Genomic DNA, 12,940 nt, shown 5'->3' on the forward strand with positions numbered 1-12,940 from the left:
ATCAAATTGATGCTTCTGCAGCTGGTGAAGTGCATCCGTCTCATGCTGCAACTGAATATTTCGCATTGCCTGCATTAGAGTCATTACATTATGGCAGTTATTAAGAACGTATGTTGATTGTCTTCTTGTTTATAAGAAAATTAATCATACTTTACGTACAGTCTAGTTACCTAGTTATTTTACAATTGGATTACTGCAATGTCATACTGTATGGTGTAACCAACGATGAGGTGCGTAAGATGCAACGTATTCAAAACGTGTGTGCAAAACTTGTCCCTAACAGGAGCAAATTTGACCGTTCCAAACAAACATTATATGACTTACATCTGCTGCTGATGGAAGCAAGGATTGAGTTTAAGGTCCTTTCCTTTTTAGCTGTCACATTGGCCGAGCACCTATGTATTTAACAGAACAGCTTACAGAGTACGATCCTACTAGACAAGGTTTTAGATCGTCAGAAAATTCGGGATGTCGTTATGTTGTTCGGTACAAGTGCAAAACATTCAATGATAAAAGTTTCTGTACTATTGGTCCAAAACTGCGGAATGAACTGCCATTAGCATTACGCAAAAGTGAATCACTTGATACATTCAAACAAAATTTTAAGACACTTGTATTTTAGAGACTTTATGGTATATTTTAAATGTTTTGTTTTAAAGTCTTTTTTTTTAGTTTTTACATTTCACCATTTATATTTTTAAGGCTTGTTAAATTAAATGTACAACGTCATTGGATATGTCATTGTATAGAAATAAGCGTTTAATCAAATTAATCTCTTTCAGTTTAAGACTTTAGTCGTGATATTACCTCATTTAGAAATAACTTTAGGTAAAATTTCATTATCCCGAGGATGTACACAAGGACGTTTTGACGAAAACAGGTCTACTTACTTTGTCTTATCCCTGGCAGATTATTTAGAGATAAACTGGACATGAAAAACAAGTTAAACGCATAATTTTTTGTATCAATATATGTCCGGATTCAGAGAAAATGTAGTTTTTATTCATAGTTAGAACAATAGCTCTTATTTTGTTGGTCTTGCTGCTCAATTATTTTTATCATTGAACCTCTTTTCAATATTAAAAGTATGTTGATTTACTTGAAGCATAAGTTTATTTTACAAGCAATTTTATCGATCTTTTAAGTATGTTGTGAGAACCACCTGCCGGACCTCACGCTTACACGATAAATAACGATATGATTGTTTTTTAAAGAAGGTTACAAGAAACTACAACAAATATCTAGCCGGAACAGCGACGTACAAATAACACACCCTTTGAGAAAACAAAGGAAAAGGATTATTGTAGAAGACAAGTAAGTTCCAGTTTTTGCAAATTGTTAATATATACAGACATTTATGAAACCTTAAATTAGGTAAGAAATATATTGATATGGAACAAACGAAATTTGTGTAACGTATTTAAATATATTTCCTTGTTGTCCAACTTAAAGTACATGAACCAAAGCTTGAATTCAGTATGGTAATGTTTAACAGTCAGTTGTAACTATCTCAGTGATAATGCCATATGCTTAACGGAAAACAGAAAGACTATTTATTGATAAAAATGTTCACGCTTCAACAAAATTTCAATAGTTTGTGCTATATGACCGGTCTATATTCAGCACGTGTTGTGCTTTATGACCGGTCTATATTCAGCACGTGTTGTGCTATATGACCGGTCTATATTCAGCACGTGTTGTGCTATATGACCGGTCTATATTCAGCACCTGTTGTGTTATATGACGGTCTATATTCAGCACGTGTTGTGCTATATGACCGGTCTATATTCAGCACCTGTTGTGCTATATGACCAGTCTATATTCAGCACGTGTTTTGCTATATGACCGGTCTATATTCAGCACATGTTTCCTGGGTAATAGGTAAAACATTTTCATTAACATTTCTGATGTCATATAATAGAATACTTTTTGAATGGCCTACCGGTAAATAGTCAAAACTTTTGACTATTGACCGGCAAGCCGGTCATCAAGTGTATAATATCTGAGTAAGAATTTAGCCGCCCAACAAAACAAGAAGAATGTATTATGAAGAAAAAATGTTAGCATATTCTGCCATTCGTCAATACAACATGTGAGTGCATCGCAGTCGGACTGTCGCTAAAAGATGATTTAATATGTAGAGTGTGTTCGCTTTACACATAATATACAATGTCATATTTAATCAGCATACCTTTGTTTTGTTATCAACCGCAAATATCAAACATATGGGTATTGTCAGTTAGTGGGAAATATCGAATATTGTCACTGTCTGTAAGCAGCTTTTATTCTTTCTCTCGCGCATGGACAATGTCTTATTCTGTTATTTGAAAATACTCAGAATTTGTCTGGCAAAATGAGGTATATTATATACTTCTTAGATAAAGCGGGTCGTGTTCGAACCATCAACAAATTGCTAAATGAGATATATCATTTCTTAAACAGACGTTTTTATTCTCGTAAAGCATACATCATTACAATATTATTACCATCGGTTCCCTATTTATGATCTAAACCCTGCTTGTGCTTCAATATATACTTGTTAGTATTCAGGCCATTTTTTAGCCACGTATTTAGCCAGGTATTCGAGATTCTGATGACAATTGACATGGGTTAAGGTACTGTTTCTGGCAGAAACAGGCCAGTTTATGATACATTCATTGAATTATATTTTATTTTCTTCTCAGAAAATGGCTAACGACTTCCTATTACGAAAATGGAGGGCTATATTTCATGTAAATGACATCAATAAAGATAACATAATTACAATAGAAGACGCAGAACTGTTCACGTAAGTACGAACATAAATATAGAAGTGGTAACGCATGACTTTCTCGTGTTTCATATATGGACGGACTTTCAGTGTTTAAAAATTCAATCATATAGGCCTACAGTAAACGATATAGAACTATTTCTTCAGTGTAACATTACGTAGAAGACTGGAGTGTTGTGGCTCTAAGAGATGAGTTTTCAAAATATAGATCGTAAAAGAAAGAACATACGTCAGTATACTACACCCTGAGGATCACATGATTTCCAAACGGATCTACTCCATGACAACTGAAGAAACAAATCATTTTACTTGTACATTATTTGATAAGTATGTATCTGTATTTCTGTTATGCTACTGTCCAATATCATACTGGCGATACCTTTATATATCAGATCAAGCGGTTCCAAAATTGTTTGAGTGCTAAATTTTACACAGACCAAGCGGAGAAAATAGAAGAAATTAGACACTTCCGGTCTTGTAAGTATGATGTAAAGGAATTTATAAATACCCTCTAATTACTGAATTAAATGCAAACGAAGGGTGTACCTGGAGCGCGAATGTGTCAGCAGAAAAAGGGCAGAATTTCCTTTGTATCATTCTTACAAGTCCTGAAATATGTAATTTCGTCCATATTTCTCCACTTGTTCTGTGTAAAATTAACCTTGTTTGTGATTTAAATGCGTTTCATTATATCACTCGCCCTCGTGATATAATTCCTTCGCATCTTATCCAAACAATGATTTTATTCAATCACAAATCACTGTTTGGGATATATTATTTCTTAAATAAACATGTTTTTATTTCTTCCAATTGTATGTTGATTATATGCATTTAACTGTAGAGTTACAACAGTAAAGTCTTTCCATCTGCCATATAAGCTTCACAAACGAACTGAATAATTTTTATGTAGAATAGAATGATATTAGGTTATTTAACATTGTTCTGTACAATACGGAGATATATTTGGACGAGTACACAGCTGAGAAAATCATATTGGAGGAGCCGGTAGGCGAGACCAATATGGTTTTCTCAGGTCGGTACGAGTCCAAATATATCTCGTATTGTACAGTGCAATGTTAAATAAGCTTTTTGTTCTATATCAATTTTATTTTAGTTTGAATATTGTATTTCTACCTTTCCTGTACAGTATTTTCAAACAAACGACAAATAACCCCGATTTCAACTCTGAACTTAGAGCGCCTACTTCACCCGATTTGCAATCGGAACATTTTCTCGCGTTTCGGGCTTAATCGTATGTTTAACATGGGACTGTTGAACCGTCCAAATACGGAAAAACAGAGGTTTGTGTACGTATGTGCGTCCAATACTGTAATATATTGTACGGTCACGTGTTGCAAATTGGGCATTGTGCGCACTGCTACAAGTAGACATGATCGTTTATATGACAGAAAAAATGTTGAAAAAGACGTTAAACCGGAACACACACACACACGCACGCACGCACGCACACACACACAAGAGTTGCAAATAAACGTTCACGATTGGATAGATGAAATAGATATAGAATAAAAATTAAATAAAATTAAAGGAAATTAATTGCCGTAGAAGAGTTTCGAGTCAACATGCATAAGATCTATATTATGTGCTTAACCTCTGCGCAAATTTGTAAATGTTATGAAAAACTAGAAATATTTTGATTTTGATAAGTAAAAATGTTGTCTCCAGAGGTGTGTTAATGTACCAGTGAACGTGTTTTTCATTACAGAGATAGATTCGCTACTCATCACAAATTCAGTGCTGAACAAACAACAGCTGCAAAAGAAAAATTCCGCTACTTCTGGAGAGAGTGCTTCCTCAAAGATCAAGACAAAGTCACAGAGGAAATGTTCCTGGATACACTAACGAAAGAGTACAACGCTGATCCTGTAAAGTTTCGAGCCAACCAGCAAAATGCTACCTCTGTCGTTACCAATATTTTTGATGTTAATCAAGATGGTTGTATATCAGAGCAGGAACTGGCCGTCTGTATGAGATGCTGGGGTGTTGAGCAGAATTTCGACAAGAAATTCATACAGTCGTATCCTCAAAGGAAGCCGGGTTTCGTACATAACGATGACTACACAGAGTCTTTTGTCGAATACATGTGTAATGGTGATGAAAACGTAATCACAAAAGAAAAACCTGTCATTGTCGCTCTCAATATTGTAGAAATTTAAGAGCTTTACACAAGGAGCAATTAATTCCATAATTTGACTTTATATCACAAAACGCTTCAATCAGAAGGTCAATGTATGTCGAACCGATGAACTGGATCTTAATTTCCTAATTCGCCATGAATATTTTATTTGTTTGTTTTATCTGAAGAGCTATTTCGTTTTGTCGTTTTTATTTCTTGACTTTAATGATGTCTTGATTCCTTAATAAGTTAATAATTATAATCACCTTAGTCTTTATGTGCACTTTTGTTAATGGGAAATAACTCTTGAAGCTATTTTACAAACACACAAACTCCTTCATTTTGAGCTATTAACCCCTACTTCATTTTGGATTATGTTTCACTAAGTTCAATTGAATTAATAGGATATTGGGACATATTTTCAAACGTCTGTGAAAATTCCTTGTTTATTGATTCTGAACTGATTCCGGGCCTTTTTAATTACCTATCACTCGCACCTTACTGCAGTGGGTTTGAAAGCCTGCCATGCACGTGTAGGCATAAACGTAATAAATACCTACTTGATCTAATATAAAATTGATAAAAGTTCGGTGGCTGCAGCACACACAATCCGTCATGAACCATATTTACTTATATTTTTAAGAGCATTATCATTGCTGAAAAAAGAGTGGCCCTACTGTTTTATGCAAGAAAAAAATGTGAAATCGGAGCAGAAATAAGATCCCAAATTGTATTGTACACGCGATAATTTTGGTATTTGGACTAAATAGAGGTTTCTGTTGAAAAAGAAACTAATGAAGATTTTTTTCTTTTCATTTTTTGATACGCCCGATTGAGTGTTGTAACAGAAAACATAGATGAATTCTATTCTACACGTTCACCCGAAATAAAAAACTCTTTTAAACACAAAAACATCGGCAATAGCGTTATTTGCATAATTAAAAGCCATCCATGAATGATGTCTGGATTTGGACCCCCTTAAGAGTCTCAGGCTATCTGCTAAATTGTTATTTCCATTTTTAAGAGTTACTTTAATGCCAGTATACTTTACTGGAGACAATAAATTGCACATTTGTGAGCCCCATGATTTCGTAACTTTTTATTGATAAATCCAGTCGTTTGACATATGTTAGTCCGTCGCCGCTATTCTGTAGGGTAACATTCCCTTTCAGGAAGTCAACCACTGTTTTTTGTTGTTGTTTTTTTCTACTTCCCGAACGGGAAACGGGATTTTAAATACTAGTATAATAACTTGCTTCCCATTTGGGTAGTAAAATTATCTTTTTTTTACTTGTTCTGTGTTGAAATCTTATATAAAATGTTTGAAATGCCAATCGAAAAGCACGAGAAGACATCACAGTGTTAACGATTTCTTTATGGTAAACTATATTCAGCTTTGCCAATACCAAATACAAACCAAATAAACGAGTAAACTCAAATGACTTTTATTTTTTTGCCCTGTCATATTCATATATAACTATAATGTATAGATACTTAACTCAGTTAATCCATGTTCGAATGTTAGGCTTCGATAAGTGACCATTAAACGGGCTTTATTGAAAAATTTCCAAGTGATATACTTTCGAACACATTAAGTACCACTTTTACAATAAATGGGCATTAAGTATCTAATTTATTCACCATCTACTTGTTAAATCTGTAAGAAGATCCTTTGGAACCTATTCACGAACTGAAGGGAATTTATTTATTGAAATGACTTAATTCAGGTTAAAACATTAATAATGTTATCATGCAATTCAAAATCTGGCTAAAGTTATATGTTACATATCTTAGGTTTATTTTGACTTAAGCATGTACAGCTTACATAGATGAACCGTGTCATGAGAAAACCAACATAGTGTGTTTGCGACCAGCATGGATCCAGACCAGCCTGCGCATCAGCGCAGTCTGGTCAGGATCCATGCTGTTCGCTAACAGTTTCTCTAATTACAATAAGCTTTGAAAGCGAACAGCATGGATCCAGACCAGACTGCGCGGATGCGCAGCCTGGTCTGGATCCATGCTGGTCACAAACCCACTATGTTGGTTTTCTCATGACACGGCTCAGATATTGAATAGTCTCCATGAACCATATAACACCACATAATCCAGATACGGAGATACCTTTTACTTAAAGGCACTTTAAGGCTGATGTCAAGATGTCATGATAACTAATAAAATCTGTAAAAAAGATCCTTTGGAAGCAAAGACTGCATTCAATAAAACTAATAACCCTAGTGATATACAGTAATACAGAAATTTTACACTGCGGTTGTACTTTCAGTGTCATATTTCTCAAAGGAATCGTATGAAATGGACAAGATTTCATAAAAGTAGTTTGTCAAATTTTACAGTTTATTCGCAGCTATAAAGCTACTAAAAACATAAATATAAAAATTGATATTCAAACAAAATATCTATACAGAACTATGAACGATCATTAGCAAATCGCATAAAAAAATAAATGTTGTTGTTTCTTAATAATGAGCTTTTCCAAAGTGCCTTTGGTGCATGAATATTTGAGAGCCTCTAAGCTAGTACTTCTGTTTACTGTCTCTACTTAAAAAAACTAATCTACAGCCAGTCGGGAACCAGGTTAACGAGTCGTAACAGTATACAAATTAGTGGCAAATTAGTGGCATCATTATAACATTTACGTTATATATTGCAAGGCTTTCAAGGTTTGGGTTTACATATTTCAGTGTCTTGTATGTATTTCAGATCATTAGTAAAATATGCATTATGCAACTCGTAGCACTTAGAACGGCATAATAAATTCTGGTAATGTGCAACACCCCTCATGCCCCTTGCACCTGCTGAAGCGGAAAACATGAACTCTTCATGATCCCAAAGGACATAAAAATACAACATATTACACTGAGCCCAATGTCTTGTCGAGATTTTACGGCCGCCTCACTTAAAAGGAAAGGCAATGCTGTTCTCATGTTAATTCCATCTTCTTAAATCATTTAAAGGAGAGAAAGAAGTTTCAAAATCGGTTTTAAAATGAGACAGTTATGAGCCTTTTAATATTTGATCAAAACTGCGGCCATTTTGTTTCCATGGCAAAAAAAAAAACAACATGACGGATTTATTAAAATTTTAGATACTTATTTGAACTATATTCAATTATTTCTGTACAATAATTTCTCTCCGTTTTCCAGCTATAATGAAAGAAATTACCATGTTTTAGATCTTACTCTCAAGAAATATATGACATTAATCTATGTAAAAGGTTATTTGCTAAATAAAACTTCAGCAGTGTGTAAATGACGTCATAAACACACTAAAATGGCTGCCTCCATGTTCACCATTTTCTTAAATTTCAAACTGCCGTATCTTTTTCAATAGTGGTCCGATTTTAAAAATTCCTTCAGCGTTATGAAAGGCTTGAGATTAGCTTTCATACTAAAGTAACTTTAATGGTGATTCTGTTGTGATAGTTGACAAAATACGATTTCAAAATTTCAAGATTTTATTTCATATAAACCAGAAGGTCATAGACGCATTTGGCAAAATATAGGATAAGTATATGGTGACAGCAAACTAAAGTTAACAATATAGACAGTAATCATATCAAATGTGACGTAAATTTTATAACTAGTTATGCAGCTGATTGTAGTATTGAGATGTAGCCATATAGACATCGGTCATAATAAATTATCAAATATGACGTGAAGTATAGCTACTGAAACAATTATTATAGGTTATTAGTAAATAGAGAAGAGCCTCGCCTAATATATTTTCTTCCACTCGCCTTATAAATTTAAATCTATCAGGCAGTAATCTAATGTTCTATTTATCCTACCTGTTCAGAAAATTGGAAAAAATATGATCGACGTTTGCTTGTGTAGCCTAATTCAGTTTGTGGAAAATTGAAAAAAATGTATAACTTTTTTGTTTCTGGGTAAAAAACTTTTTATTTTTACCACTTATTTTCTTAATTAGAACATTTCCAATACAATAATAACAGTTTCAACGAAAAAATGGAACAAAATAATTTTCAAAATGAAGTGCTGTAATAGTAAAAATAGCAATAACTATTTTGTTTCAGGATAAAAACCTTTGATTTGACCATTCATTTTCTACGTTTAGACATTTCCAATACAATGGTGATGATTTAAATGTAACATTTTGATAAAGTAAGTGACTTCAAAAGTTCCCGCAAAAGTGATATCTTGACACAGTATATGACGTTTACAAGACAATTCAATTTGTGGATAAAATTTTTAAAAAAATGCTATAACATTTTAGTTTCTGGGTAGAAACTTTTGATATTACCACTTCTTTTCTTAGTTAGAACATTTCCAATACAATGATAGCGGTTTCAATGCAAAAATTCCAAAAAAAAACAACAAATGTTTTCAAAATTTCCGGCTGAAGTGCTGTTAAAGTGTAAAATAGCAATAACGTTTTTGTTTTTGGATAAAAAGATTTGATCTGACCACTCATTTTCTAAGTTCAGAAATTTCCAATACAATGGTGATGGTTTCAATGCAAAATTTTGATGAAATATGTAATTTTAAAAGTTCCCGCAAAAGTAATATCTTGACACCGTCTAGATATAGCAAAGTTTATTAGGCAGGCCGATTTTGTGCTATATCTTGTATGAGGGTAGGATAAAAACTGTGGTATTGAAGTGTAGAGCCGCCACGTACTGATCCAAAAGAATCGGTTGCGATATACTCTGTAGGCCTACTTGTGTACCTGAGTGAGAGCAGTTATAATATAATTAGTATCTACTACTTCGCGTACGTAACATATAGTACTAGAAAGTGATTGTATTGACAAACGTAACTTATTACAATTGAAAAATATGATTAAACATGTGAATACTAATACAGTTCTAAGAGCTAAACAGGAATACAAAAGCAATATACCATCTCCCAACCCCAACCCCAAAAAACATCATCAAATCTGCTGGCGCCCCAACGAAAAACACATTTCCAGTCGTTTACGTATACAAACTCCTGTCTGAATGTTCAGCAGTGAAGGCTCAAAATACTAAAGAACAAAGCGTCAAATTTCGAAATTATTATGGTCCGTGCATGCCTGTTATACTCTTATGTGTGTAAATACGTGTGTGACAACAGGAAAATATGGATAACATTATTAAAATAAAGCTAAAAAACAAATCATATGGGTCAGTCACACTGCACCGTATAGCGTTAACGGACGTCCATCTTAGAATAAAATTTTCAATCCGTTCGTGTCCGTTCGCATGCGTTTCTTTCCGGGTTCTCATGCGGCGCCTGCGCTCCTTGTCCGGCGATGTTCGTTCCATCCGGTGGAAGGTTTTGAGCATAATCAAAATTTGGAACGTACATCATCGGACAAAGTTGTCCGTTAGATGTACGGTAGCAATGCGCTTGTATGCGTTCTGTTCGTTACTCGTGCGTTCCTTATGCTGTATTTGTCCGGTTTGCATCCGTTCTTGTCCTGTGGACCTGATTCATGGCCGAACTACTACCGGACAAGCAACGGATGTAACGTATGTTCAACGGGCGAAGTTATGGTCCGGACAAAATCGGACGGACGCACGCACATACATCGACCCGCCAAAAGTGACGACTAAGCGTGCTCGACCAAAAAATCAAATGCTTAATTTTACATTTAACAAGAGTGTTACACTTAAAAGAATACCATCAGTTAGGAAAATAATGTCTAACACAATATATATATATGTGTATTATACAAATACCTAACAATAAACTGTGACAATTATACAACTCGAATAAGTCATGTCAAATAGGTTTCTGGCCCACCCCGAGTATGGTTAAAAGATTCAACGTCAATATTTTCAATTTTACGCTAAATGTGATAAACTGTTTTAAATTTTACATAACTCTGTATTGCTTTTAAGTATATAACCAAACAACTAATTAAATGAAAAGGCCGCGTCTTACGTCGTTACTAGCACTGTTACACCCACAGGCGCTCCGGCTACGATGTCGATAGTACCGGTCTAAGAAACGCCTTTGCTATTTAATAAGTGCACAATGTTAAAAAAGGAACTTGTCTATTGACAGAGAAATGTTTAAAGATGTCACAAAATAAAACGTCAAGAAGCTTGTATAATAAGCCTATGCCTTAAAATCAAGCATCTACCGCTGGTTGTTATTATCGGCATCACTGTAAGCAGCTGCTCGAGCGTGCGGGATATGGTACGGTTGGATGTACTGAAACATGTAGAATAAGGTAATATAAGTGACAATGAAAAGAATCTCGAACTATAAAAATATATTATAATTGCTTTTATTCGTTTCACTTCTATAGAATTTTGACATTTTTCTAAAAACAAAAACTCTGAAATTTAAAACCAGTTGTCTTACATAATGACACAAAGTATAGTTAGGAATAAAATATATTTTCTGAATTGATACAGAAAATGTATTTGTTTTGCTCTGAGACCAATTCAGTAAATAGTATTTTCACATATATTAGTGTCCTGATTGACTTATCCAATTACGAAATACTTACGGCAGTTAAGTTTTCATTTGGACGTAAACGTGGTGTGCTTGAAAATTTCTCTCTCCAGTTTGAATGTCTCAGTTCGCTGGTGGATGTTTCATCTATAATTATATCAATATCTGAGCCGTGCCATGAGAAAACAAACATAGTGGCTTTTCGACCAGTCCGCGCAGTCTGGTCAGGATTCGTACTGTTCGCTTTTAAAGGCTATTGTAACTAGAGAAACTGTTAGCAAACAGCATGGATCCTGACCAGACTGCGCGGATGCGCAGGCTGATCTGGATCTATGCTGGTCGAAAAGCCTCTATGTCGTGGTACGGCTCATCTATTATTTCAAGCAGTTTGACTGGTCTAGCAGAGACTTTCACACATCGATCAACCCTTTTCATCCATTTTTTTTGTCAATGGCGAAACTAGTTACATAATTATATATATATATAATATCCCGTGATAATTGTAACGATTAAAAAATGATAACACGATTGTTCTCGAAACATGAACAAATGGATGCGGAAACAGATTTACTTGCAATTGAAAGGATTAAATAATTTTTTGCAGGATTTCAAACATGTGTAAAACCCTCACTTTAACGCACACATTTAACACAATACCCTTCGGAGCTTTATTAAATGTGAGCATTACTTGGCAGGGTTTACACATGCATAGGTGGGCCGGTGGTCTAGTGGTAACATGTCTGACTGTCAATCCAGAGGTCCGGGGTTCGAATCCCGGTCCAGGCACTGGAAATTTCTGAGATGCTCCCGAGTGTCTCCCACCTAACCACTCCCAGGAAAGAGGCTTCGCGTGTATCGGTGCTATCCACCGGGCATGTTAAAGAACCAGACTGTCTATTCGCAAAGCGCTATGCTAAGTCAGCCGGACAAGTCTGTATCTAAAAAGGATTCTGTCTGTCTTTTCTGGGGGCTTTTTCTCACTCTGTCCATCTGGTCAGATCGCTCTGTGTTTGTACTAGTGGATGATGAATTTCGCGCAGTGTGGCTGCGTTTTATCATGAAAATGGCGCTATATAAATCTGGTATAATAATGATAATGAACACCAGAATTAAACTTGTAATAAGAGAAAATATAATACAGAAAAATAAAGATCTTCATATATTAAAACAGAGTCATGTTATACTCTGTACTGTTACATCTTAAGCATTTTAACGCCTTCAGAGTAAAGATGATAAAAAAACATCGATACGTATTACAATACATGCCTTTCAGTTACAAACGATATTTGTCACGTCATTTCGTTAAATATTCATAAGAAAATCAAGACTAAGATTTCATTTTCAACACTATTGATCTCAAAATTAGATTATAGTTGACAACAAGACAGCCTCTATACACTGTCTGCAGCTAAATGGCTTGTAACGAAATATAAAAATTTAAATACAAACTTGTATATATCGTAGTCATGTGTAAATATATATATATATACCTTCCTGCCTCATTTGCTTGTTGCTGTAATTAGAGCGCTGGCCATAAGGTCTGCGGGTATTCTGGCTTGACCGTGACCTAAATAAAATTAAGTTTTAGATCGCCTAAAATAAGACCAA

At 34.6% G+C, this 12,940-nt stretch overlaps 2 protein-coding genes across 3 annotated transcripts in view; one reads left to right on the plus strand and one right to left on the minus strand.

The window, feature by feature from the left end:
* Positions 1 to 1,175: 1,175 nt before the first annotated feature.
* On the plus strand, positions 1,176 to 6,346 carry LOC123535106 (sarcoplasmic calcium-binding protein-like). Its single transcript, XM_045317648.2, has 3 exons — positions 1,176 to 1,314; positions 2,685 to 2,788; positions 4,497 to 6,346. Exons 2-3 carry the CDS (start codon positions 2,688 to 2,690, stop codon positions 4,945 to 4,947), a joined length of 552 nt encoding a protein of 183 aa, XP_045173583.1. The 5' UTR covers positions 1,176 to 1,314; positions 2,685 to 2,687; the 3' UTR covers positions 4,948 to 6,346.
* A 4,233-nt stretch (positions 6,347 to 10,579) lies between these two features.
* LOC123533517 (uncharacterized) overlaps positions 10,580 to 12,940 on the minus strand; it is a 78,977-nt gene continuing 76,616 nt past the window's right edge. For both annotated transcript variants that reach the window (XM_053520412.1, XM_053520411.1), the window contains 3 exons: positions 12,823 to 12,899; positions 11,388 to 11,479; positions 10,580 to 11,086 (listed from right to left, as the gene is read on the minus strand). In XM_053520412.1, the coding sequence (XP_053376387.1) occupies positions 11,012 to 11,086; positions 11,388 to 11,479; positions 12,823 to 12,899 (244 nt within the window). In that variant the 3' untranslated portion in view covers positions 10,580 to 11,011. The remainder of the gene's footprint in view (positions 11,087 to 11,387; positions 11,480 to 12,822; positions 12,900 to 12,940) is intronic.

This window comes from Mercenaria mercenaria, chromosome 12 (assembly GCF_021730395.1).
Source record: "Mercenaria mercenaria strain notata chromosome 12, MADL_Memer_1, whole genome shotgun sequence".
Lineage (NCBI taxonomy): Eukaryota > Metazoa > Mollusca > Bivalvia > Venerida > Veneridae > Mercenaria > Mercenaria mercenaria.

Coding starts and splice junctions, on each gene's coding strand:
- LOC123535106 (XM_045317648.2), top strand. CDS start 2,688: ATGGCTAACGACTTCCTATTACGAAAATGGAGGGCTATATTTCATGTA. Junction 2,789..4,496: donor GAAGACGCAGAACTGTTCAC/GTAAGTACGAAC, acceptor TTTTCATTACAG/AGATAGATTCGCTACTCATC.